At 40.0% G+C, this 27,740-nt stretch overlaps 1 protein-coding gene and 1 long non-coding RNA gene across 6 annotated transcripts; both read right to left on the bottom strand.

Moving 5' to 3' along the window:
* Positions 1–1,862: 1,862 nt before the first annotated feature.
* On the bottom strand, positions 1,863–8,623 carry LOC106918692 (uncharacterized). Its single transcript, XR_001418446.2, has 2 exons — positions 3,584–8,623; positions 1,863–3,389 (listed from the first exon to the last, which is right to left on the bottom strand). It is a non-coding gene; the product is annotated as an uncharacterized LOC106918692 (long non-coding RNA).
* A 6,053-nt stretch (positions 8,624–14,676) lies between these two features.
* suz12b (SUZ12 polycomb repressive complex 2 subunit b) lies at positions 14,677–27,549 on the bottom strand. 5 transcript variants are annotated; one of them, XM_014988630.2, is made up of 18 exons: positions 27,241–27,549; positions 26,838–26,982; positions 25,533–25,579; positions 25,375–25,439; positions 25,209–25,277; positions 25,057–25,106; positions 23,798–23,883; positions 23,482–23,704; positions 23,248–23,353; positions 23,054–23,159; positions 22,226–22,403; positions 21,755–21,799; positions 20,471–20,559; positions 20,142–20,285; positions 17,816–17,973; positions 17,392–17,590; positions 16,987–17,066; positions 14,677–16,358 (listed from the first exon to the last, which is right to left on the bottom strand). In XM_014988630.2, the coding sequence occupies exons 1-18, from the start codon at positions 27,253–27,255 to the stop codon at positions 16,046–16,048; spliced, it is 2,118 nt and encodes a 705-aa protein (XP_014844116.2). In that variant the 5' UTR covers positions 27,256–27,549; the 3' UTR covers positions 14,677–16,045. The 5 variants fall into 5 exon arrangements, with proteins under 5 accessions (XP_014844116.2, XP_014844117.2, XP_014844118.2 ...); XM_014988631.2 differs by having other exon boundaries at positions 20,471–20,556; XM_014988632.2 differs by having other exon boundaries at positions 23,054–23,156.
* Between the last annotated feature and the right edge of the window lie 191 nt (positions 27,550–27,740).

Below are 27,740 nucleotides of genomic sequence, written 5' to 3'. Positions count from 1 at the left end.
CACAAAGTATGCATAATTGTGAAATGGAAGGAAAAGTATATCTTGGCAAAAAATAAATGAAGTCTCTAAAAGTGCTACACTTGGATTTGCAGCAAAAATTAGTTTTACAAAGCATTGAGTTAAGGCACTCTTCAGAATTTTATCAGTAAAATACTTGGAAAAGCATGGACTTCCAAAATATTCAATGAGGTGACAAAGCATGAAAAATATTGAAGGAATATACATTCTAAATTGAATGTATTTACAAATGAAAACCTCCAATTTCTCTTATCAGTTTCCGCTACGCAACCTATAAGAGCAGAATCAAAATTACCTACATGAACAGCAGCATTGTGAAAATACAAACTGATCCAAAATATTGTCATTCAAAATCAGCTTAACGAGCCATAACAGAAATGAATTTCATAATATGATAAAAAAGGATAAATTAGATGTTAGACTTTATCTTTTAATTGCAATAAAGAATGATGTCAAATTAGTTAATACATTCCAATCATATGCACTAAGACTAAAGCAAGTCTTAGTGCATATTAGTATCTACTGAAACTAGCTTTTACAACTGCAATGTTACGGAGTAGGAAACATGCAAATCTCATCAAATGTGACATTTCAAGGCAGTGTGCATTCTGATCCAGAACAATTTTAGATACTTAGAGTTAAAAAAAAAAGCAAACCTGATGTCTGATGGTCTCTCTGTTGCCGTCACTTTGAGAGAGTAAACAAGCCTGCGAGTGCAAGACAATGAGCAGAGAAGTAGGAAGCAGTGGGCGCACAAGTGCCATTCTCGCCATTTTTCTCCTCTGAGCCCTCACTGTTCCACTCCCACTCTGGTGTCCCGTTTGATTTGCTCCACTGGGCACCGTGAAATCTGAGTGTGGCCTGTGTGCAGCCTGTCTGGTCCCAAAGCAGACTTGCGTTCAGAAACCTACTCAAGCAAAACTACAGAAGAATGAGCGGGAAGTTGTTTGAGCACAAATGTTTGGACCTTTGGCCTTTTCTGGCCTCTGCAGAAGGTCACACAATAACTCTGAGGGGTAAAACTGCTAGATCATTTAGGAAATTAGTTGTCATTCCAATAAAGCTACACACAAAGCTCATTAACATGTGCAACATGTAAAAGACTTGGCATGGGATGGTAAAATTGTCATATTATAACCTTGATTAAACCCACTAAAATTAGTTGTAGTTCTCAAGTGGACAGAAGTGTAACAAGTGGATATTAGCTGGTCAGACTAGCACTGGCAGTAAAGGCAATTGACTAATTTTCTGAGAACTAAGAGGGTTTAGGTTTTTGCTGCAATGAAGTGCAAATGGTTCCTTACTGGATTCTCAACACCGCCCAACCCTCTCCAAGCCGGGCGAATGCTGCACAACTTGCCAAGTGGAGAGTTTTTGTCAGCATATTGAACTGCACAGGAATGCAGTGTTTCAGGAATGCAGTTGCCCTTGATTTTTTGAAACATCAGTGTTACAGTAACTCTGTCGAAATGGACGCAGGCAGTGAGGACTTTGCAGGGACTCAGTGCATTTGCAGGGAGTGGAGGAGTAAGTGGCAGCTTTCAGGAAAAAATTGATTGGCAAGTGCAAACGGATGTATGTGACAGAGTATTAGGGCCAGACTAAGAAAAAAAAGTTACGACAATAAAGTCATAATACTATTTAAAAAAAAGTTGTGAGAATTAAGTCATAGGAGATCCTTCCTGTATCTATAACAACTCATTGAAAAACCGTGGATAATACGAGTTACACCAACATGTAATTTCACCCGTGGGATCAAAAAAGTATTTTTGAATTGAACTGAAAACAAGAAAGCTGTTAATATTTTTGTGCAAATCAAACACAGAAAAAGTCTGGCAAACGAATGGAGTGAAAGATTTTATTTTGTATGATCAAAGAAGGCAAAAATGGCTGTTACACTATTTCCTCATGACGCCGTCAGAAATCAAAACACAATGAATTAAGAAATGCTATTTTTCCTCACTGTTGGCCCATCTGTGATGTTCTTGGCACGTTGAAGGAATCTCTTGTATTTATTCACAGCAGGTCACTGTAATAAGCGTTGCATCAGTTTGGCACAGCAGAACTAATGATCCACATTCCTTTTCAACAGCTGCCTTACACACATCAGAGAGAGGGTTGGGAAAAGAAAAAAAAAAAAACTTCCCCCAGAGGCAGCAGATTTACATCATTCACTTCTAGAGTTAGGTAATAAGGATAGCTGCATTTACTCGAGTAGCATTTTGCAAAAACAAAAGTACGTTTTACTACTGCTTTTATTTGAACAATTTTATTATTACATCTGTTACTTGAGTAAATTTTATGGATGCTCTACCCACCGTGAGTATCTTCACTGAATGGAGAACAAGCTTGTTTTAACCAGTAATTCACCAAACACACCTGCTGTTTTTGTTGAAGTGTCTTAAGTTTTATACTGAAAGAAACTGATTTGGATTTATTTTTTTCTTAAGTTTGTAATTATGTTATTTGCATGAATCATTTTCACTTTGGTCCACCGACATTTCACATAACTTTATATTTTGGTCCATCTGATGATGTAATTTTTAAAAAATATATAAAGTAATTGATATTTCGATCAGTTACTCAGTACTTGAGTAGCCTTTTTACCGAATATTTCTTTTTTTTTTTGGCTCTTGAGTAATTTCTTGGATGGTCACTTTTTAGTTTCACTTGAGTAAAAGTGTGTTGAAGTAGAGCTGCTCTTACTTGAGTACAATTTGTGGGTACTCCATCCACCTCTGTATTCATTTGACTATGAACAAAAACACAATCAAAGTCAACTTTGTGTCACATGTAAAGTGATTGTCAAATTACAAAATGTATGCAAAAGTTGGCACAAGTATAGAAGATGGCATTAGACGTACAAACACTAAAGGGAAACGTTTTTTTTTGTTTGTTTGTTTTTTTTTAAATCAAATCACGATCTTCTTCTGCAGTCCAGCATATCTGCCTTACTTTCTTTGATCCCTGCCGGGAAAATCCACAGAGAGCAAAGAAAAGTTGGAATGATAAATGATCCCTCATCTTGCTCCTCTTTTCGTTGTCAAGGTGTTCCCCCCCCCAACCTATGCCCTCCTCTCCTCGCTGTCCCCTCGGTGTCCTGTCTGCCTCCCCCCCCCACTGTCTGGACGCGTCCTCCGCCGGCCACCTCTCTCCATCGTCGGATCAGATCAGGGCATTGCTATCGTCATCTCTGCAGTTCACGCTGGCCACCAGCGGGTGATGCCGGATCGTTTTGTTGCTCCATTTGTGGGCGTCCTGCAGCCCGGGCTCGAGGAAGTACAGACACGCTCCGAAGCCTGCCAGCACCAGCACCGACACCAGCAGGTAGAGGGGCACGAACCAGTCCAAGAACAACCAGGACATGACGGCTGGGGGACGGCGCGAGGAAGAGGATGAGGATGAGGAGGGCAGAAAGAGAAAGAGGAAAAATAAAATATCCATGCCTCTGCTCCTCCAACGACACATGTCTTTTTATAACCTGCCAAAAACTGGGATTCATCACTGTCAATGAAAACAAAACAAAAAAAGGGAGGTGAGGGTGGGAGGGGGGGTCGATGCTTACCTGTGGAAGAGCTCAATCAGTTGGTCCCTTGGGGTCCGAGGGTGAAGGTGGGTGATGAAGAAGAGCAGCTGGAGCGAGTCAGAGCGGTCATGGGAAGATCGTTTCCCACCCGGTGCAAATCACACACTGCCCTCTGAGAGGCTCCGAGAGACACACAGGAGCTGCATGCGGCTTCATCCTCCAGTTACCCGACACGCTGACGTGGAGAGGAGGGGCTGCCGTTGCCATGACAACACCCCTGATGGTGGCTGAGAGAGCGCTGGGGGAGTGGGAGGAAAACTTATATAACTATAATCATTTTTTTTTTCTTCTTTTTTTTTTAAGTGGGGGGCAGAGCGTGGAGGGGATGTGGAGCTTATGGAAGGAGGAGGGTGAGGATGAGGAGGATGAAGCCCTTCGGATGTCTCTTGTTGCTCAACGCCTCGTTGCTCACTGCATAAAATCGGTTCTAATCGATTTAACACCAGACCGATCACACACTTTATGTGACATTGAGTAAGAGAGGGGCAAGTGAGCGGAGCATTAGTGTGTTCTTGTATTTTTTATTTATTTTTTAAATCTTGACTGACTGACAGCGGCTGCATTGTTTTATGGAGTCTCTCCCAAAGGGTTCTGCACCCCACCCACCCTTTGTCTTCATTCCTACAGTTTCCAACACAAAAGCTGGGGGGATGGCCTACATAGTGAGAAGTTGTCTTTTTTTTTACCCCCTCAAACTTGCCAGGTTTAGCTCCTTCTGCACGAATGTCACCAGATTCTTGAAAAGCTGCTGAGTTCAACAGATAATCTTCAGCTGGATGTCTGAAACATCAGAGAGCAGAAGTGATGAGCTGACTCCAGAAATAACACAAGGCTGTTACTTTATTTGGTAATGCTCTCAGCCATACCGTACCTTTTATACACTTTTTCCATTCAGGATGTAGCTTATTTCAACATGCTGCGTCACATGACAGGTAGAAGAACAAAATGTTGTCCTTTTTGTCATTTACTCTGGACATTTTCCCCTCATTTCATTGGTTTATGCAGTGGCATTTCTCTTCCTTCTGCCAACCACTATTCAGATTACAAGATGAGACGATTTGGGGCTCATGAGAATGGGAAGAGATCTCAGCTATATTTCTGGAGATACCTGCAAATAGATGGCAGGTGTCTTAGTGAAATAGAGGTTACAGGGAGACAACATCTACAAAAAACAGAGGAAGTCCAGAGCAAAAAAAAAAAACAAAAAACAAAGTTCAAATGGAAAAGCAAACAGGGAACATAAAGGACTGAAATCAAGGACCGAAAATGAAATTACATGTAGCCAAGGTGAAGATCTAACAAAACAGACAATCAAGGGAGGTATACATACAAAGGGAGGGTGATTGCAGGCACCATGAAGAAGTTAGTCTGATTTACTAATTGTGGAACAAACACATGTATTGTGGCTTTTTTCTGCCTCATTCTTTACATGGTGAGGACCCAAATACCAAACAAATGCATAATGAAATAAATATTTAACGAGTGACAGATTCTTCTTTTTCTGACAAGTTTTTAATTTAGAATTATTACTTTTTATGACAAGTTAAAGTTTTAATTACACCGGAGGACAAACCTTGTAAGGGCCTCATAAAGAACCTGCCATGCTGACCACCAGATTGTTTTTGAGAAAATCTCCTGTTTGTGTTTTTCAGATCAGTATGACTATTTTCCTGCCAACCTGGAAAAAAAAAGAAAAAAAAAAAGACAGAGTGTTTTTTCATTCTGATGTTGAAGTGGTTTCGCCAAAGCATTCTCCTCCCGTGCTGAAGGCTGCGCCTGCCAGCACTGCCTGGAGCTCTACCGCCTGCGAGGAAAGAGATAACGCACAAAGAGTGCTTGCAGTACTTTCCCTGCTTCAACAGAGGGACGGTGGGCAATAATTTAATCAGAAACGAGCCTCATCAGAGCAAATATTCAAGTTTATTCAATATGACTGAAGAGGAGGCTGATACTGTGATCAGAGAAAAGATGACACAACCATTAGAGAGTTAACTTAAGTCAAATACCTGTGCTGGTATAATAGCTCTAGGTAAGAAAAAAATAGCAGCAGAAGCCACAGTGTATTGTTTAGATTTTCTTGTATTATCACTGCAGCGCAACTAGCTGCTACAGGATGGTAGAAAAGTAATGCCAGCAAGTTTTTTTTTTTTTTTTTTTTTTTGTCAAATAACTACAATTATGTCCACAGTTTGATGGAAAAATTGCCTCGGTGCATCCTGAAAGCAAGGCGCCAACCTTTACCCAAAATGCATAATTTCAGTCTACCCTTGTAGCATCAGAGTCACAGCTAAATGTGTTACAAATCCATGTAAAGACCCCACAGTAATTACAGCACCTACCAGACTACTGCTGTGTTTGCACTGAGCATTTATAATGGATGAGGTTAGTGGCAGCAGAGGCAGACAAAGAAACTAAGAAACATGTCACTTTTCCCAAAATAAAATACAATTCATTGAGGCAATTCCACAGATAGTCACAAAGATGGATGATTTAGACCCCAAAATAGGAAAAATACACATTTATTAATAACCCTTCTCTGTTGTTGGCTCAGAGGATGGGGTTTCAACAAAGCAGCAGGATAGAATAATCAGCAAGTTAATGAGATGAATAATGTATTTCAAGAAGCTTTAGACATGTTAATATGACGGCACTCAGCTTTGTGTCACGGCGTTTGACTGACCAAAGAACCCTCACATCTGTAACAGAGGCTGTAAGAGCACTTTGGTCTGCAGGAAGTCAAGATTAACAGGATAAGGGACGACTTTAGGGTAGATTAGATGAATATGATGATAATGAGGAACAATCAAAATGTCAGGAGAAAAGTTAAAATATGGATACTTTAACAGAATCATTTTCAGTGTTTTTTTTAAACCAACAAACAGATTCTTAAAGTAAATCAAACTACAAAATTACAACAAAGCCCTGAAAAATCAACCAATCTAATACTTATGAACTAGTAAACTACACTTATTTATATATCCGCTGGAGTCTCAGCTTAAAGCAGATATTTGCTAGACCTTATTTATCCAAGGTCTGGAAAACATATGGGTTTACTAGGCAGCAGCCTTCATAAATTCATAATTTCAATTAAACTTATTGCATGAATGTTTTTAAATTTTAATCATTTGCTTAAAAGCCAATTAATCTAAAACCAAAACAAAAGAAAAACTAGACTGAATGGAAAGATGATCTATCCATCCGTCCATAAACAAACATAAAGACTGCAAAATAGTTGATAAAGGTCTTACTATCAAAAGTTGTAATAACATCTCTCTTACTGGATTGTAAAGTCTGAAAAGAGAAACTCAGAGAAAGAGAGAGTAAGAAAAAGAGAAGCTTAGAGCGAAAGAAAAAACAAAGAAAATCTATGGTTCAAACCCTCATGGCCCAGAAAGCAGCATCATCAGGAATCAAACACCTTTTAGTCCTGGGTTGGGTTTAGTCATGTCTGACCCACCTTGGATTCCTCAAAGCCTCACAGGACACGAAGGAAAATCTGGGGTGCTGTGAGAATGTCGAGGTGCAGAAAAGTAGACAAAATTTCAAAATCAGTCCTGTCAGTCAGTCTGACTCCAAAACATATTTATGGTGCATTACAGAATCAAAGCTGAGATACAATTGACAGCTTTTCTTCTCCAGAGCAGAGACAGCTCCAAAAAACAAAACAAAAACTAGCTAAGAGAAGCTTTCCGGATGAAGCTGCAGAGTAAATCTAGGTCTAAAGGTCATTTTAAGAAGAGAATAACTCAAGAAGAAGCTAATTAAAAAAAAAAAAACTAAAGAAACATGCAAACAAAAAAGACTACTATGTTCTAAACTTGCAGAAAAAGACAAAGAAAAGCATCATTTGACATGTGCTGATATGCATCTAAATGAACAGATTTCCATAACAGCTTCAGGCTTATAAACCCTCCTGTTATTCATATTTTAACCATCTCAGGAACATTATCTGTGTGATAAAGGATAATTTCAGCCAAATCTAATGATGTCCTTCTGCAAATGTCTTTTCAGAGGGTGAAATATTTGCGTTGAGTGTTCAAGCAAAGTCAGAGTTTCAAGGTTCATAGCTACAAAGTCATCCTTAAATGTTCTTTTCCCCCATTGACTCCCATAACCATTTGGCAATATATCTCTCTCAATTTTTTATTTTTTTTTTAGAATCTGAAGCTAATTTTACCAACTGCTACAATTAGCTTTTTGTCTTTCAGTTCTGGCCTTGGTATAATTATTCTTCCACACCAGCTTGCCACCTGCTGCCTTTCATTTCTTGTCTCTTATTACTCGACTATGCCAGGGGTGTGGAGTCATCATAGGAAGTATTCATGCCAGAAATAGAGCCAAGGCGGCCGGGATAAGAGTTAAACTGTAACAGACTGCAGCAGTGCTCATTTGGCTGATGTTCAGTCTCAGCAGAATGGAGTTGATGAGTTGAGCTTTTGGGTGCGGAAAGGGGGGAGAAAAAAAAAAAAGATGGCCTGGCTCTGCATTCAGACTATGTTTCACTCCACCAGAGCACCACAGACAAAGAGAGGACTCTGTAGGATGTACTGAAATACGCTCGGTGTAAAGTGTTTTACATACGGTTTTAACTACATTTCAGTTAAGAAAGCACACATTGCTTTGCAGTTCCATATTTCTTTAAAAAAAGAAAAGACTTTCTGCATTAATTAGATTCACAGTACTGCTGACACCTTTAAAAATCTGCTTCATCCTCCACCTTTGCCATCTGCTGTCAGTCTGACAGCAGACATCTTGTCCCATTTACTGACAAAATGACAGCCATAATTACCAAACTGTTCACACCCAAATCACTCCCCAATCAAGAGCGTCACTTATGAAAATTTACGCCGACCTGCCGACTCATCTCAGCTCTACACGACTTGGATGGTTTTCCGTTATAATTGAATAAAGGCTCTATAGGGGGTGGGCAGCAGCGGCCTGCGCAGACATTTTGGGAAAAGCTGCTCCAGTGGGAAAAGGGCACCTGGTTTGAAAAGTGTCATTGAAACCGACTTAAATATTGAACATATGAGACAAAATTTTCTTGATGCGATTATGTATTTGATTTAAAAAAAAAAATCCTAAAAATTTGAACCAGAAAAAAATGGCTTAGCTTGCCTTCTGGTGATGCAAGCTAAGCCGTTAGTTCTCGATTGATTCAAATGGCTTTTAGCTCTGTGAGGAGAAATCTCTGAAGCTTGGAAACCAGTCGCTCTGAGGAGGAGCTGCATCTCCAAGGCGGGACTCGGTCCACCCAGGCGTTCTGCACAGCTGATTGTCAAAGGATTGCTCTAACACGAACGAAAGAATCAAGGCAACACTCACGGCTCGTTTTTGATGATGACATTAAAGCATGACGTAAAGCTAAACAAAAGTTAATTTTAAATAATACTGTCCTTTTAATATTTACCAAGATTAGGTCAAAATTTCATTTTGTTCATTTTAAAAAAATGCGTAAAGCTATATCCTGGTAGCTCTGGTTTATTTTGATTAAAGCGTGTTACAATAGGATGTGCCAACTTGTTGGGAAACATTGCACATTTTGGAAGCAACAGGAAGCAGCAGGTAGAGTGAAGAAGGGTTTAATTATAAAGTTAAAAAAAAACATTTACAAATGTTCTCAAGAAAGGACAATTAGAAAATGCAACAAAGCAGAACAAAGAACAATGGATGAAGGATTGATGGTGACGGGAACTAATGAGGAGCAGTGAGGCTAGGCAAGTGTGAATACTCTTAATGAGGGAAACAAGAAGAGCTAATCAGAGGGAAGTGGAAGCAGCTGAGAGTCAGAAAGAGCACACAAGCAGACGAGACATGAGATAAAAAAAAACAGCTGAGAAGAGGAGTACACTCCCAGGCTGAGGGAAGGTGAAAGATAAGCAGGAGGCAGATCACAAATGAGAAACTTAGAAACTAAACAAAGTTCAACACAACTTGAAGAACCTCTACATTAAAAAAATATTAAAACAGATAGCACACAAAATAGAGGGAGGAATTAAATGTGGGTCTAATAAAGGAAAACATAACAAAAGAAAGTAAAACAGAAACACAAATCAAAATAAAAGTCCAAACTCCTACAGATTAGGACAATCTTCCTCTTCTTAGTTCAGTTTAACACAGAAAACTGAAACGTGTCTCGTAACGCATCCTGCTGGATTTTCACTCACTTTGAAAAGGTTTGCAAGCTTTTCCCACTTCGAGAGCTGACTGATCCAAGAACGCTGAACCTTTCATGATGGAGACAGCCTTGTTTTTTTTTTTTTTCTTTTTTATGTTGGTTTGTTTTTGAAGCGTGACAACTGCATGAGCCGTCCTCCTTCTGTCACTGGATTATTCTGACACTCAGCCTCAACTGGTTTCAGACCTCATCGTGTCGATGAGCTTTCCACGGAAAATCCGCGAGAAGAACATTTGCATCATTTTTGTTTTTCAGAAACTGTGAACATTTGAAGATTAAAATACACCAACCCTCCACACAAAAACATAGATGCCCAATGTTTAAAGCATTTGCAAGGATATGCCATCGGATATCTTACAGAGGAAAACACTGAGCTTTATGCTCATTGTTTTCTGTGTCATGTTTAGGGTTAATGAAAGGTCCACGTATAGAGACAGACTGTTTATTACTACGCTGTTCTTTAGTAATAAGTAATAAGGAGAATTTACTGGGACAGAGGAGAACAAACAGGAGGAATGAGCTAAGGACAATAATAACCAGTGATGTTATATACTGAGGTGAGAGTGGAGAATGACAGGCGAGATAATCAGGAGATTAGGAACAGCTGCGGAGGAACGCAAATGGAGGCAAGGTAAATAATAAAAACCAGATACAACAAGACACAGAAACTTCCAAACAAGTCCAGGAATACTAACTGATCTAAGAGAAGTAAATCCAAATGCACTGAACAAAATAAACTAAGAAACTGAACACAAAGGGAGGCAACACCTTTCTAACAATAATAAATACAGAGTTAAGAACTGAATCTACATTTTACAATCACAAACTGCAATGTATTGCAGAAATGTTAAAGTATGTTGTTTTTTTTTTACACCGAACTGGTTTTCAGTGAAACCATAACATTTCTGTTGCTGTAGAGGTGAGAATGAGACTCCTCCTGAAAATTAATGCTTCGGGTTGCAAGCTATGGGATGCACACCTTCTGTTATTTCTCATCAGCAGTACTTGATCAACATCCGGTATGTAGGTCAGTGCTGGAGTTTACGGCTGTTAAGATTTTCTGCCGCCTCAGAGACATGTTCCGCTCGTACTGACACTGCTTCTTTGAATTTGTCTGTCAGGCCCAATTACGCACAGGCCTTATTCAGGCTAAAAATAAACACTAAAGATGCAAGCACGCCCCTTTTTGCATAAGGAAGCAGGAAGAAATGAATTCACATTTCTGTCCCTGCAGGCTTGCAGAAGCTCTGCTGTCAATTTCCTTCTGGTCGTTGTCGGCAAATATTTTCTCCAAGCTGCTTTCTGCTGTGTAGAAACAAATTTTGCACGTGTTATTTCCAAATGTAAGTGGAAAAGATAAGTCGGAGGAACATCTTACAAAATACCGAGCGGAGAGGCTTCCATTCTCGACTGCAACTCTGCCCCTAACAGATGTCGAAAACTTTTTCTTGAAGCGCAGATAAAAGTTCCCCGGAGATAGAGAGCAGAGCAGCAACCTGCCAGCCAGGTTAATCTGGAACTCTCAGCAGAGTTTCAGATTAGCACCACTCCTTCAGCAGGAAAAAAAGAAAAAAGTTCCACCTTCAGTACTTTTAGCATATTATGATAAATACAGTCGCTTGGAATCAAATTGTTCCTCACTTCTTTTCCACATTTTGTCACGTTATAGCCATAAACTTAAATGTATATTATTGGGGTATTATGTGACAGACGAATGCAAAGTAGCGTTTATGAATTCAGCTCAAAGGCCTGATTCTTACCCATTCTTCTTTGCAAAATAGCTAAAACTCATACAGAGTTAAAGGAGAGCGCCTCTGGGAGTCGTTTTCCAATTCTTGCTCAAATATTTCCACTGAATTTAGGTGTGGACTTTGACTAGGCCATTCTATCGTGACAGTGTTTTCATCTGAACTATGCTATCGTGGCTCTGGTTGGTTGTTGAGTGTATTGTTACGCTGGATGTTATTTTGGGGTATAACTGGAAACACATGCTGTTTTTATATACATATAAAATAATGATTCTTCCTCCACTTTTAATACTCTTTTACACACTACTTTCTGCTTGTTTGCCGAAAAGCATTTCAATAAAATACATGGAAGGCCATGGGTGTTAAACAGCAAAACGTAAAAAAAAAAAACTAAAAACTTACACAAGCCGCTGTGTGAACCATGTTCTGCTCCAGCCGAAACCCTCGGTGTTAAAAAAGAGAAAAAGACGAAAAAGTGTCGGCCAGTAAACCATCAGCAGCTCTTTGTGTTATAACGGTGAGACATACAGGGAGCCATTAGATCAAGTCAAAAAAAGGGGGGCAAAGATGTACCGACTGCATTTCAAGATGAACATGACGCCTTAAAAATGTCAAACAACCTGGACTTCTTTTTCATTTCCGAACAGTGAGGATTTCATCTGACTTCATAATGATGTCTTGAAGCTTTTTGCAGAACAAAAAATAAGCAGGAGGTTAATGGAGTTTCTGCTTGAGCAGCCGGTAGAGAAACACAACAATAATGTATAAAGAATAAGTGTCTGACTCTGCGTCGCCTCTCTGCCTTGTAGTTACAGCTTTGTTTGTACTGAAGACACATTCAGCGGAGAGGATGTTGACTTGACAACAGCAGATCTTCAGATTAAAGAGCTACTACTCATTGTTTCCCTTTGCCTGCTTGAAACGAGGCACTGCTGTTCCTTCCTGCTGTTTGTTACTGCTGAAATTGTAACTGTGAGATATCGATCTTAATGCCAAGGAGAAAATCTCAACAAGTCCAAACGTCGTCGTTATGCTCATGAATCTGTGTGGACTTGATATTTTCAGGTATAATTACACCAAAGCAAACAGCACAACAGTCTTCATTCACCCCTAAAGGCAACAACTGCTGAGTAACTTTAAATTGATCCATAGACGGCGGCAGCCGGTGCCTTTGGGGTCGTGAAATGTTCAGACAGAAGACTAATTATGAACAACCAGGCATTTTATCAGTTTTTTTTTTTGGGGGGGGGTTCAAAAGCCTAACCTTGCTGTATGCAAGGTTCTTGTTCTACAACCCACAGCAAGAATCAAACATGGAGAACCAACATTTAGCTAGAACTCAGCCCAGAACAACTGGAACCAATATCTAGCCCCTATTAGTTTAGAAATCATGGACTACTTATTCTTATTAAACATGGGGAGCCAATATTTAGCTTTGTTCTTTACCTTTTTGTGTTTCTTTTGGTTTTGTTTCTATTTCCTTCTAATTCACGTAATGCACCTTGAAGTTCCTTGTTGCTGAAAATGTGCTATATAAATAAAATTACCTTAGCTTATGTTGGTCCAACCCAGAACCCAACCCTATAGTGTTCCGTATTTATCCAATTGAAAGTTAGAAAGATCCTCTGATTAGTTTTAAGAAAAATTAAGTTACGATAAACAAAGGGTCACTTAAACTCATCCACTTTCTGGAAAAAAAAAAAAAGCTGTAAATTATCTTTACATGCCCACATTTGCTGAAAATGATCTGTAACTACTGATTATTGATTCATTATTTATTTACCATATTATGTATTGTCGCTGACCGGCAATGATAACCAGCCACAACACATGTTGATCCAACTACCTTGAAGAATCGTTCACCTCTGCTGTAAAAGTGACTACTTTTCTCACATACTTTATTTACTAGAAAATTGCTATTCTAATTTTAACTCTCAAGAAGATAGCAGTGGGCAACTCAGAGTGTTTGGGAATGAATCTCAGACAAATATTTCCGTGCAGAAGGAGAAAAAAAAAAAAAGAAATGCATCTGTGGAGAGCAGCGGGGCGACAGCGTCCCCCCTGAGCATAGAAAGCGCTGGGCTGTGGAAAACACCATATGGAAGCTGATGACGCAAAATAAGTTCAGTCTGAACTAAAATCAGACACGTAAAGCCACTCACAACTCCGGCCATGATACCACATGATGAGACATAAACAAACACGACAAAACAAGAAGGTTTTCCAGGTTGTATTTCTTCTCTGCAGTTTCATTCAGCCATGCTGTAGCCAAGGATGGAGAATTTGCTCTGCTGCAGAGCAGTGGGAGCAATTTCACACATCATCAGTCCGCTTCAGTATCTCATCACAGAAACACTGAGACCGTTTTTAGTTGAAAGAAAACATCACTGTTGCTTTTAGCCGGCAACGCTGCGGAGCTTCGGTCGGATGGTTAAAGTCAATAAAACTTTCATGATTGATTTTTTTTTTTTTTTTTTTTTTTCACACTTCGTGGTTGCAAATGTAGCCCAGACCCCATTATACCATCCACCAGCATCCTTTCACATTAGAGTTTAAATTGCTGTCATCATCTTTGTTGACAGTGTTTTGTAGATTGCTGTGATTCTCTGTGAAAAAGTCTAATAGTTACTTTCAATGAAAGTTTAGATGGTTTACAAAAACACTGAAAACACAGAAGCATTAGATGTTATTGTGATCTAAGCGGATGCTATGTTTGTTGTTATAAATATAAAAAATTAAGTTAAAAAAATTAGTTTTTTTTTTAATAATGCACCACTATTCAAGATAATGAAGTCTTTACTGTCATCTACAGGACAAAACAAGAAACAGATGGTACATATAACATTTATATATGTATATATAGATGCTATATATATACACATTATGGCATTTACATGATGTGTCTTGTAATTATGACTGAAAATTTAAATTATGACTTCCTGTTGGGCTTTTTTTTCTGTCATGGCAGAAATGGGTTTCCATAATTGCACACCTGTAAAAAAATAAAAAACTTTAAACCTTAAAGAATTTAAGTTTGAAATAATCTGGGCTTAACTGTACACTGGCCGTTGCTTTCAAAGCTTTGATTACTCCAAAATAAAAACACTTATCTCCATGCAAATTCATAAAATCATCACAGGCTTCAGTAAGGGCAAATGTATTTTATTTCTTTAAATATAAAATACTTCAAAGTACACAATGTGTTCAGACAATATTGATGAATATGTCAGCCTCAATAAACAGTGAACAGAAAAACTATAAGTAGTTTGGCTGTCTGATTGAAATAGTGACTGTTTCATGTGCACAACAAAATAGGACTGAAAAATTAAAGTTTTCTGAAGTTAAAATAATAATAATGATAAAATAAAAAAAAAGACTGGTGAAAATATTCCCCTTTGGCATAAACGGTATCTAATAAGGACCAAGCATCAAAATAAACAACCTACTGCTATTAGAGAAAAACTGCAACTTGTCGGTCACTAGACCAGGAACGGGACACGGCTAAAAACAGTTCATGTGATTTACATGAAAACATATTTATTTTTCCTCTACCGGTACTGATGACGTCAGTAAAACAACTTTGAAAAGTAGGAAAACCTGCAGATGCCGACATCGGAAAACCCAAGTATGCTATTTTTGATACTACTCACCAAACATGCCACAGAGAGAGTAATGTGCTGCTGGTTTCTAGGAAAAATAAAAGTATCCCACTGATTTCCACCGTCTTTCCTTAAGCTTTCTGACAGAAAAACACTCACGAGTTGATGAAAACAAAGTCTGAATTTACCATGTTCAAGATCGAATATACTATAACACTACTTTCAGGACAACTTGCCAACAATCAACCATGCTGGGATCCCGACACAAACTTTGCAGGATTCGTAGATATCAGGCCTTAATGTCAACTACAGATTTGATTTTCTGTACAGTGCTCTCATATGCGCATTAAATAATCCACAGCCAATTTCTTCACCAATGAGAGCGTCAAAGCAATCCTCAATATTAGATGTGGCGTAATATTTTATTTTTTTTTTTAATTGTTGATTTAACTTTCTAGAAACAACCAAGAAGTGCTAAAATAATCAGCTAAAAGTTATAAACATGGTTAAATTTTATGTGTACAAACAGCGACAAAGTCCTCAGTACAGTTTTTAACTGTAGCCTTCATACAACATCGTTAAATCAGTTGTGCCGTAAGAGGAGACACACTTTGATCGTTCTCCCATAAAAGGGGGGGAGGGACGTGGTAAGCGTAGTAAAAGAAGGACCAACTTGCATCGTCTCGCGTCCTCAAAGTGGATGTGGGTGATTTCGCTGTCATTATTGTTCATATTTGGTTCAGTTCTCAAGTTTCAGAAACCTGTTTAGCCTCGGTACTGGTCAGCTCAGATACTCCGGCTGCCAGTTTGTTAGCCTATCTAAGCACCAAAGGATTGGAAATGTTCCTTGATTTACCAGAAAACAAAAATCATAAAGCCCCGCGTGGGTCTCTGTCCCCGTCCGTCCAGACCGACATCAGTCTGTTAGAGCGCTTTTTGTCCGCTTGCCCTGCTTCCCTCCGCTGGACGTAACGGCGCTGCCGTTGTAGCCTCCCGCCGGCCCCATCGCCTCGTCCTGCTGCTCCCCCATGGCGTCCGGCAGCTCTTCTTTGAGTTCTCGCAGGCTCGCCATCACCTCGTCGATGGTGGCCGTGCTCACCAGGTTGAAGTCGTGCATGCTGACCAAGTGCAAGAGGAAGTTGCGGCAGAGGTTGCGGCGGATGATGTGAGCGCCGAGGTTCTCCACGAACAGCATGACGGCTTGTTTCATCTGGTTGTCCGCTATGAAGCTGGATGAAAAGAACAAAGCAAAAGGAAAAAAGAAAAAACTGGTTAGCGTCAAACTGCATCAACAGGTGTCAGGTGAGGGAGGCATGAAGTACTTCCTGCATTTCTAGGGTTTGTATAATTACGCCCCCATGACGTCATCGATAAATGTTCCCATGGTGACGGAGAACAAGACAAGTCAAGACCAGACTTTCTTTCCGCTGACAGGTGATTAGCAGTGCGGGATTTTTATTCCCACAGAGAAAAATGTTTCCATGACGATATGTATTATGAATAACTCCATCTTCATAATTGTTCCTTAGATTTCTGATCTTAGTCACTGACTGATGAAAACTCATCAAAATCACAGGAAGCGAGTCACCTCAAGCTGAAATACCTCTGGTTGAACTCATGTCTATTTATTCAATTTAGCAGCAAAAAGGGTTTTGGAATTTAAAATTTTACTTATTTTGTTGTTTCTTACGATTTTCAATTAAAATGCGACCAATTACAGACCTTTCTTAGTTGTTTTTTTTTTTTTTTACTGTGAATTCCTCAACATTTTATGATCCAACAAGCTTTTAATCGCCTCTGGCTTCTTCTTGTGTTTCTGTTGTGTGGTTGGAAAGTCGACCTGTTTGTTAAACTTACCCGTGCTTCATGACATGCAGGTTCCAGAGCTTCATCACCTCCTTCTCTCCCTCATTGACGTCTGTGAACTCATCCAGTTGCTGCAAATGGAAAAGAAAAGAAAAGAGAAGAGTGTCAACCAATTTGAAAAACTGTGTATACAGTATTTCATTTTTCTTGCATCACAGCCTTTATCGCCTCTTTATTTCACATCTGGCTACAAGCAGTTTATATAGCTACCCTCTCTTTTGGTTGTATTTTGCACCAATTCAACTTTATGCTTTTTGGAGCGGTCTCTGATTCACGTAGCATTCAAACAGTGCCAGAGTTTAGGTGGACCAGAGTTCACTTTTTTTGGTCCCCATCAAAGTTCGGTAGGAAACAGACTTTCTTGGCACAGGACTGAACCAGATGGCAGCTTCTCACCGTGGCTGTCTTCTCTCGGAGCCACTCTGGGTCTCTCTCGTCTTCGCTGTCCACGTCCATCTCCTGGGGCCGCAGCGGCATGCAGCTGTCACTGTGGAAGTAGAGCCGGTTGTGGCCGCTGACGTACGTCCTCTGCTGCTCCAGCTCGCCGTCCTCGGACTCCAAGAACTCCGACAGACTCGGTTTGGTCCGCTTGGGCCTGGAGACGGCGAGAAAGAAAAGGCAGCCTGCTATAAAACTGTAGGTTCAGACTGTGAAGCAGCTAAAATGTTGGTTGTGAAGCATTTATCTAAATAAGCTTTGTAATTGACCTGAAATCCAACATATCAGTGCTTACTAACGAATGGTGTTTAGTGACTCTACAATGAAGCGACTAAAACTAACTGGAAAGACGTAGCAGAGGTTGGAACAAGGCAGCATTTACCTCGAGACAAGAATGTGAGTAACTGGGGTCCTTTTAACTGGGCCGTTTCGGCTGAAAGCAAAGCCCGGCTGGCTGTGGATGTCCTGAGGGTTGCCCACGTAGGAGCCATCATAGCACTCATTGATGGACACGTCTATCCTTGCTCCTTTGGGGTGAGGCTGAACGTTTCGGAAGGAAGAGAAGGATCAGAGAATTAGGCATCAACGCACTGACGTAGAGAGAAAAAATCTGACAAATTAAAAAATAACTTGGATATCTGATCACACAGTTTCCTCAAAGGTGACCTACTATGCTTCCTTGAAGAGGTTAGAATAGGTCTATGGGTTACATAAAATATGTTAAATTTTTCTGCACAAAACAATTCTAAGACAATGAGATTTTAGTTTGCCTATTTTGAGCTTACTTCAGAATGAGATGATTTTGAGCGTCTTGTCACTTTAAATCCAAATAAGCTGCTTCTGGCCACGCCCTCCAATTCAACGTTTACACTCGTACATGATAACGGCTGTGCAGCTATAAAAGATGCGCAACTACACAACCGTACATCTTTTGAAAAGCAGAAGTGGAGCCTCCTGGACAACCAATCAGAATGCAGTAAGTGGTTTCTGGATGGTAAGTCACAGAAAACCCTCGTCTTTTCCAACAGCCAGTATAAAGCGGTAAAACCAGGTAAGCAAAGTGCCAGAGCTCCACTTGGGTTTCTAGGCGACGGGGTGGGCTTGGCTGGGGTTGCTAAGTAACAACGCAGTTCCGGTTGGTTGTGACTAAACGTTTGGGAGGTTTTTTTTTTAAACGTTTTCTACATACCCAAAAAAATTTGGCAAAAAAAAAAAATTGCTTCCCCCTCCGCCCCCCTAAGCACTCGGGCTGTTTTTGAAGCAGTAGAAACCCAAGTATAAAAACGTGCATAATGTGAATGAGTCTCTGACTGAATTAGTCCAGTAAAACTCTTGTTTTATGCTAAACCAGGCAATAGAAAAATGGTGGCAATACTTCTTTAAACACCATAATTAAAAGCAAATTAAAAATCAGTCGTGCTGAGATGAATTTCCCATCTTATTTCCTGCAGTATTACTTTCTCTAAAACGAGGCCTTGTAGCTAGAAGAGTGACAGCACTGAGTGCCATTCACAGGTGTGAACAATCATCATTGAATAATAACCTGAAACATCTAATAAATTACAGAGCCCAAAACCTTCAAAACAATGTCCTTGCATTTAAAATGATTGCAAACTTAGCAAGTTCTGTCAAAAAACGGAGCAGGGACATCGCTAAAACTTGCAGGGCTAAAACGTGGGACACCTGGACAGAACCTACACATGCATGAAGGTAACAAGTAAACTCCAGACCCTAGCAAAGGATTCAAACCCACAACCTCCTTGCTATGGGACAACTGTGCCTCCTTGCAACCCTGAAAATTCTGAAACTTAAGATAGCAATAAAAACAGTAATTCTGCTGAGGCAGAAGGACAAGGAAAACTGAAAAAAAAAAAGAGCTAACTGGATTTCAGGGAGAGCATGTGATATACAGAGATAAAATATTATGCCTGTTCCTTCTTCTGTGCACTGCATCCTGGAGTGAGTCTTAAAGTTTAAAGCCTGTTGAAGCAAAGGAGGACGCCTCTCAATTTAAACCATGGCAGACAAAAAAAAAAAAATGTGACAGATATGAATCGGAGAGAAACCTGGACAGCAGCATCTAACAACAGGAGATTGGATATTGTGGAGACTCTGGAAATGTCACAGCACCTTCCTGACCTACAAGCACAGGATCTGGATCAGATCTTCAGATGATCTCAGACTAGAAGATCATAATTTGCTTATTTCTGACAAAAAGAACCAATAGAGGTGAGGTGTTTGTTCTGTAAAGTGTAATATATGGAGCTTTTTGACTGAGTGCTTCCTGTGCCCATTAATTGGCTGCTTAAACCACTTTTTTCAGCAACACCACTGAAGTAAAAACTTTGAACACTGCCCCCAAGTGGTGGCAGAACTCAACAGCAGCTAAATGTGCATCTACAGTTGAATCACAGATACAGAAATGCTACAAACATAAAAAAAAGATGAACTGGTGGAGCATTAATGGTGCTTTGACTATTCTGCAAATGGATAAAAAGACAGGACAGTCTGACATTTCTCAACCAACTTCTCTGTATGAAATCCAGGGATGACAACAGAAAACTGTGCAGTATGTCTGATGTTGGATTATTGGCACCGAGACTGAAACACTTGGATGTCTCCCCTTTTCCAAAGCGGCTGATTTATTGCAGACGTGAAAACGGCATAAAACGCTTTAAGACAAAAACGTCCCAAACTCGCTTCCTTACCACATAGTTGAAAATGAAGCGCGAGTGGGAGAGCTTGAGGTGCTTGAGCAGGCTGTAGAGTTTGCTGCAGTTCAGAGTACACCAGGGACAGTGGAGGTCGTCTCTGGCCTCCGTCTGCTGCCGTGTGTTATTGTTGTACAGGAACTGTTGAAGAGCACATAACAGAATCACTACAAAGCAGGAAGTAGGTGTAAAAAAAAAAAAAAAAGAAAAGTCAAACATTCTTTTTCCTATCAAGATAAACATTTAAAAATCATTACTATTATTTTCCAGATGTAATTCAGTGCCAATCCCAGTGATTTTTTGTTTTGTTTCTTTTTTTACTGTACCTGATAAAATATACGGAGCTTCTGGCGCGGCTCAGATGGGATCTGCTCTTTCCTCGTCTGACTGTCTGTGCTGACCGACTCTTTCACTGCTGACAGGAACAGATGCACAAGTTGACGTTTTGTTTGTCACCAAATATCAACAAACTGTGCGTTTGAGACGAAACTAAACAGTGACTTTTCCTCTGCTCCCAAATATGCGGCGCAAATTTGAACATTGGAGAAGTCCCTTCCAGACAAAACAACATCCAACTGTAAGGTGCCATGTAACCGCTAATGATGATGATAATAGCAATACATGTCTATACCAGAGATGCACCAATCAGGCTTTACTCGGCTAATTTTAAATAAACAAATTATACATTATTCTTCCCAAGTGTCTATACTCCTTTTGTTATTTTGTGGCAATTTACTCCATTAGTGGGACGCTAAAGTCTATTTGCTAAAGTGTAACAGCTCAGTGTTTTTATTTCACTACAGTTTTTTTTTTTATGATGCTATTGGTAGACACAAGCGTTTTTCTTAATAAAAAGCAAATCAAAAAAAAAAAAAAGTCCCACTGTAAATACTGTACATTTCATCGTCATTTCTTGTTTTTCAGATTTTTCACATTCTGTACTGCCTGGAAGCAGACGCAGCAGCGCTTAACTAAGAGTTTGAGGTCGTCGTCTTCTAGAAACAACAGATTTCAAGGACATTTCCGTTTCGACAAAAGGCAACATGACCTCTGCGTATGCTGATGAATTTAGATTGATCCATGATAAAATGGATGAGGACTGAAACCGCAGCGCAGGGAAACGGTTCCTATTCTTCTCCTCGGCCCCCGGCTGGACGCTGCAGATTCTTCTCGTCGATAATTTAAAGCTCATCAGCTCTCTGTTTATTTGGGATATTCTTCCATTCGTTTGAATGTATTTTTCAATTTTCTGTCACTTCATTTTGGCTTAGTTTAGATTGTTCTCCTCGTCAAACTGTTTGTGACGTAGAGACGATTTGTACCCAAAAAAAGACAACTCTGATCGACCTGCTTGGTGAAGTTTGTCACCACTGCACATGAGGGTTATTGTGTTGGACAAGCCATTTACTCACACCAAGGGGTGTGTCACACAATCACAAAAGAACTATTTAATTGAATAAAAATGTTTATAAGATTACCCAGAGATATTTTTTCAGCACTTATTAAGCTAGCTATGACCACAGGCTGGTGAACCGGTGCATCCCTAGCATATTTACATCATTAGGTCTGGAATTTTATGTTGCAATATGAAGCAAAGAAGTAATGCTTACACTTTAGTTGTGTGCTACTAGAGTTGATCTCTGCTGAATGTTTCTCTGAGAAGTAACAGAAATAAGATTATGTAATGACTAACTCACTCATTTTCTGCAAAACAATAAACTGAATGTTAACAGTAAAAGAAAAAAAAAAGTTTAAAAAGAAGCCGTCAGCGTGACTTCCACAAATTAACCAATTATAAAAACAGTTTCTAAATAAAATTAATAAAACACAAAGTAGTTCTCATGTCTGAAAGGGACTCAACAATTACAATGCTGTTCTTCTCTTTAGGTCCGAATGCTTTATGCCAAACAAACTTATCAATTCAAGAGCACACAGCCATCTGTGCACCATCTTCGTCTCTTTAATTGGACTTTTCTGTCACCTCTACACAAAAGACCTAACAAAAACTAATCGACATTCAAAGAGACGACCAGGACGTATGAACATTTGAAAATCGACCTCGACTTGAACTTCGTACGTACTCATAAGGGCTGCGCGGTGGTGGCTGGTCCGGGTCTCCATTGGGCTGGTGGCTTCTGAGTTGCGGGTGGAAAGAGGTTTGGCTACAGGCGCGGTGGACTTTGCTCCGGCATCGCCTGTCCAACGCAGCGTAAACTGCAGCGTGGGTCCCTGAGAAAACGTCTCAAACGGTGGGATTCTCTGTGGGACCGACACACGGAGTAAAAAAACGTCTCAGAGAAGAGCAGCAACGACGCCGACACACTGTCGTCTCAGTCAGGAGTCAAGAGCGAGGGAAAAGGTGTCGATGTGCTGAGCAGGTTTTTATTGGCCAACACAGATTTCTGGTTTTCTTTGAGGCCGGATCTGCATGTCAGATCCTGACCAATACCATTTTTGTAAAAACTAGAACTACTGATGCACAACATTTATTAGCATTAACAGATACTGGCCGATTCAATATTAACGTCGGCCCAAATTTTCACATTCTTGCGTCCCTAATTATAACACGCAAGAGAAACATGAACAGCAGGTTCTTTTGATAGTGGTTGTAGATGAGCAATCCAACAGAAATTACAAGATTGTCTCCATGAGTGTATGAAAGCATATATTCCCCGTGTTGGCCTCATCTCTACCATCGTCTGATCAGTCCATAGAAACTAACCCATCAAAGCAGATTACACAATCTGCTAATAGATAGAAGTCTGTCTCCATCTGCTGTATAAACAACACTGGACAACAATCAGTGTGGATCTGCAGGTGTTGACAAGGCAACTGCAGAGATGTTGAAAGAAGAACTCATACGTTAAGACGAAGAGAAGCTGATCTGGAGACGGACTTGGGTCACTCACCTTGCCATCAAGGATCGTTTCCCACGTCGCCCGTTTCTTGCTGACTGGACTCTCATCCATCCCTTGCATTGACACTTCGTACTCTCCGTCCAGCAGCTGCAGCCTCCTGTGGGAGAACGGATTCACTCACTAAAAACAGGATTAGCCCAAAAATCTGTAAGGAAAAGGGAGAAATTGGACCAGAACCGGCTCACCGATTCTTATCGAAGACGGTCATCTGTGCAACATAGGTCTCTGTGGTCCCTCCCTCCTCTCTGTGGGCTGAACCTCTCTTCTTTCTACTGGGAGTTTCCGTCACATCTAAGTGGGAAAAAAGTGAAAATTTCAAAAATGGAGGAAATAAGACACTGAGTGAGCAAAACGTTCTACATTTAGTTATTAGAGTTACAGCTGCACATAAGAAAAAAACAAAAAAGACATTGACGCACCAATATTCTCATTGGCCTCCCCATTGACCAGACCACTTCTCCCAGTGCGCGACACCCTGAAGAGGAGCGAATAGGACTTCACCATGTGGCTGTTGCTGGGCTCAAACTCATTGCTGGGGACGAGTAAAGAGGGGCAGGAGCCCAGCTTGGTCTGCTTGGAGTCAGGATTCAAAGGCACCTGCTTTTTACCGGTAGGCACTTGTTTTATCGGGCAACTGACATCCTAAAGAAGCAGACAATTACGAGAGTCATCAGCAGGGAAGTGAGGACATCAGAAAGAAATAATCGGCTTCAGAAATGAAACTTTACACGATACCTTGCGTTTTTTATGGCAGACTTTGACAAGTAGCACCTCTAATGACACTGAATGTTGCTCGTTCTCTGAATTTTGAGATGGCTTTTCTGTCAAGCAATAAAAGAATGTTAATATCAACGCTTCAGCTGAATACATTCAAACAAAGTTTCTTTTTATGCGACCATAGGCAAAAGTAAGATAGAAAATGTGTTGTTATCCCTGAAGAGTCTATAAATTGTAATGTTTTAGGATGTTTTCACACCCGCTTGTCTGGTAAACTTGGTTCAACTGGGGACCAAAACTGCAACATTTGTCACATTTTTAACAACTGTGATTCGCTTTTACACTACACTGACTGTGTCAATGGTAGACGAGGCATCAGAACCATTCAGGAAGACTCTACGGTCAAGACACGTCGCTGTCTGATTGCACCATCCGGTGCATTTTATCCATATTTGGTGCCAAGGAAGAAGACCAAGAAACATCCACAGGAAATCCAGGAAGTGAGATTCGATGTCAAATGCATGTTGAAAGGTCGCTGGATGTGTGGGAGAAAAGAACTCCCTAATCCTCCATGGAGGAGGATTGGATCATATGTGCAGGACACAATGACTGCCAAGGTCTGCTACAACAAAATGTTCTGCTCAGCTTCAGAAAGCTCAGGCACAGCTCACCCATCCTCCACCAGGGTAGTGACCCCAAACAACTAAAAGCACTCAAACTCAGCTGCAAAGAAGCGCAGCACTATTCCTAAATGAGTCTTTATGAAAAACTAGAGCGTGGAGACGCCACAAACAAAACCTGAGACAAGATAGAAACAGTTTGATGAAGTGGACAAAACTACATGTTGGTTCTCCATTTTTGGCCATTTCCATTTTTTTAATATTCAACTACTTCAATAATCAGAAGTAGTTGAGTTTTTTTCTCTCACTGTTCAAAGAAACCAACACATTTGTCTTTGTATAAACAGAGCATCTATCAGAGGTCGAAGACTGTGTTATTTGAAACCTGCACTTCCTCTAATCAGAAGCTTCATGTCGCCAACAAAAGCTCACACAAATGTATCCAATGTTCCTGTGAAAGCTCTGTAATTTGTGAGGCTCCTCTGTGACCACTTTTTCTGCAAATTAGTATTTTTTATTTTTTCTCCCCCAGGCAGAACCGATTAGCAGAGCAGTACAGGTTGACATTAAGTGCCAAGTTTCGCAGGAGCACACCTATCCTTCATTCAGATATTGATTTGGAAAATGTTTTTAAACAAAGAAAAACACACTGCTTACCATCCTTATGGAAGAACCCGGTGAATGTTAACTGTAGGTGTGAAGACAAGCTAAACAGATACAAAAAGATATGTAATAAATGCGTATTAAAGACTGATGTTAACCATCTTTAAATAATTCAAAGTGTAAAACTTAGATGTGATCTTCCTTACCTTGGAGAATCCTGCTCTAGTTTCATTTTCTCTACCGTCTTTAACAAATCGTCCACTTTGAATGTTTTCCTACAAATCAGTAAAAAAACAAAAAAAAACCCAAACATATTAAATAGTTTTCAAACAGGGTCTGCTGACTTGTGTAACAGAAATTTTAATTGCGTACCTTCGGGCATTTGTTCGATTATTTCTGTGAGACATGAAGGTGAGGGTCCTGTGCAAAAATATGGGCTGAAAATGATAACAAGAGGTGAGAATAAGTTTGGATGGTCAGGCTAGTGCAGACAAATTCCTGAAAGGAAAATGGAGTAAGAGTTCACTTACCGCGATGAGGTTCCTTGTACGGAGGAATCTGTATATCTGAGTAGGTTCTAGAAACAATAAGACAAACAGTGAGAATTAACATTGAGTTATGGTTCAAATCTGGTAGAGCTGCTCAATCTGTCTCTCAGCCTTGTTCTATAACTGATAATCAAATATCAGACCATTTTAGTATTTTGGGAGCTTTCTACTAAATTACACGTTTCATTGGTTTCTGTTTGGGATTGCCTGCGACACTAGTTGAAATATAGGAAAAGGCTAAAAAAATGTTTTCCTTTTTTAAAATGGCTCATTGCTGTTAACCATTTTGTCAGGAGGCAGAAACTCCTATTGATTTAATTACTGGCATTTGTTTCTAGTTTCAAAGAAATGTAGACCGCTTTCAAACAGATAAACTCAACTTAAATCTGCAACGTCGCATCACATCTTAGAAAATGTGCAATATTTCTTATAAGTAAGCCAAAGTGCGAGTCAAGTCAAAGCGAGTGTAGAGAGGATATACTGAAGTATGAGCAATCAGATGTCAACTTGGGGCATTATATTCTCTAGATTTACTGAGAAAGAGTCTTAAATCTCAGAACTGCAACAAATCTGTGTGTTTACCTCAGTCACACGGGTCTTATATCTGGAGGCAAGTTCAACAGATCCAGGTTTAATAAGGATGTTAATAAGTAGCACCACAAAAGCTGTGTGTAAACTCTGTAAGTCAGTCGAGGGTTACTGAACTTGGATGTGTGTAAGAGGCAGAAGGAAAACTGAAAAAATGAGGTGGGCATCCCGCACTTTCAATATTCATACAATAATCATATTGCAAATGACTGCTTGGGGTGCAATAATGAATTTGATGTCTGATATACTTTAAGTGTTATGAATGAAAATGCAAAAATGAAGAAATAAATAAGAAAATATTAGCAGTGTCACATTTATTCCTTTCCAGTGCTTTATTTGTGTTATCTGGATGAGACATCATCATTAGAAAAGCTTGTTCTGTCCTTTCAGTCGTTCAGAAATCTCTTCATCGTCGATTTTGTCACATTCCATTAGGCCTAAAAGTTTAAAACTATCACCCGATTGAAACCGATTAATTAGTCTGCAACAAAGTTCTGTTTTTTTTTTTTTTTTTTTTTCCCCACTGCCAAACGCATTCGGTGTTTTTTACGTCTAGTTCAACACTATGAGAAGGTGGGAAACCGGAGGCCTGACAGAAATGATCAGCCCAACAAACGTAACTTCGCTGTACAGCGGGGTAGAACTCTGAAAAAAACATAGTAAAGTTAAATCAGGATGTAGAAAGCGGCGAAATCTTACTTTCAAAGGCCTGTAAGAAGAGCTCATGGTCGGCCTGGATCTGCTCCATCTTCGGCTTCTTCACGGAGTTCATCACCGCGGATGAGGCGGGGTACACGGCACCGTTAGCTTTGCAGCTCGCCCCGCTCATGATGTGACCCGAGTTCTGAGAGGGAAACGGCATCTCGTATGGGTATATAAATCACTACAGAACAGGTGGTGGATATTTACAACCAGTTAGCTTAGCCACAACAAGGCGCATTCTCTCGTATTAGCGGCATAGCCATCACCAACTAGCTCGGCTAAAAGCATGGCTAACGAGTTTGCTATCTTGGGATTCCAGTGTGAAATTAAAACTGGGCGGGTAAAGAAAGTCGGAAAATTTTCTTGGGGAACATATTGAAAGTAATGAAACATAACCCACCCTGGCTGATGGCATTAATGTGTCAGACGACTGGCAGGAATCAACAGCCGAAACCCATGAAGAGGAGGCAACGACGCGGAGGCTAATTAGCTAGCAATGCTAGCATAGTTCAGTTAAAAAAAACAGGCGTCCTTACACCCAAAGTTCCGTTTAATTCTCCTGATCCAAAATACTAATTTATATCAGTGTAATCCTTGGTGAAATTGATCACACTGATAAAGAAGTGTGATTTACTGTAAGCTATATATCGCTCCCTTCAGTTTGTACTAAACAACAGAACAAGAGTAGGTGGACAGCCAATAAAAGACGAGCCGAGAGAAAGCAGCGGCCTTATTGGACAATCATCTCCGGACATGACGTACACCCCGCCCTCGCTTTCATCGATTTTGCGGGAAATCCACTTCACCAGTTTTTATTTCAAAACAACCAGGTGCTTTCACACAGCATTATTTCTAATAACCTTTTTGGATAAATATTGTTGCATTTTAATTTATTTGTGT

This window comes from Poecilia mexicana, unplaced genomic scaffold (genome assembly GCF_051168715.1).
Source record: "Poecilia mexicana isolate PSO_F unplaced genomic scaffold, ASM5116871v1 scaffold_1, whole genome shotgun sequence".
NCBI lineage: Eukaryota > Metazoa > Chordata > Actinopteri > Cyprinodontiformes > Poeciliidae > Poecilia > Poecilia mexicana.
The sequence above is the reverse complement of the archived record's forward strand: the minus strand, read 5'-3'. Positions and strand labels throughout refer to the sequence as shown.

Excerpts from the sequence above, each read along its gene's own strand:
- suz12b (XM_014988630.2), bottom strand. Across the intron at positions 25,580-26,837 it reads CTTCTTACAGGCCTTTGAAA|AACCTACTCAGATATACAGA; the intron begins GTAAGATTTCGC and ends TATTGTTTCTAG. Across the intron at positions 20,286-20,470 it reads AGCTCCGTATATTTTATCAG|TTCCTGTACAACAATAACAC; the intron begins GTACAGTAAAAA and ends GCTCTTCAACAG.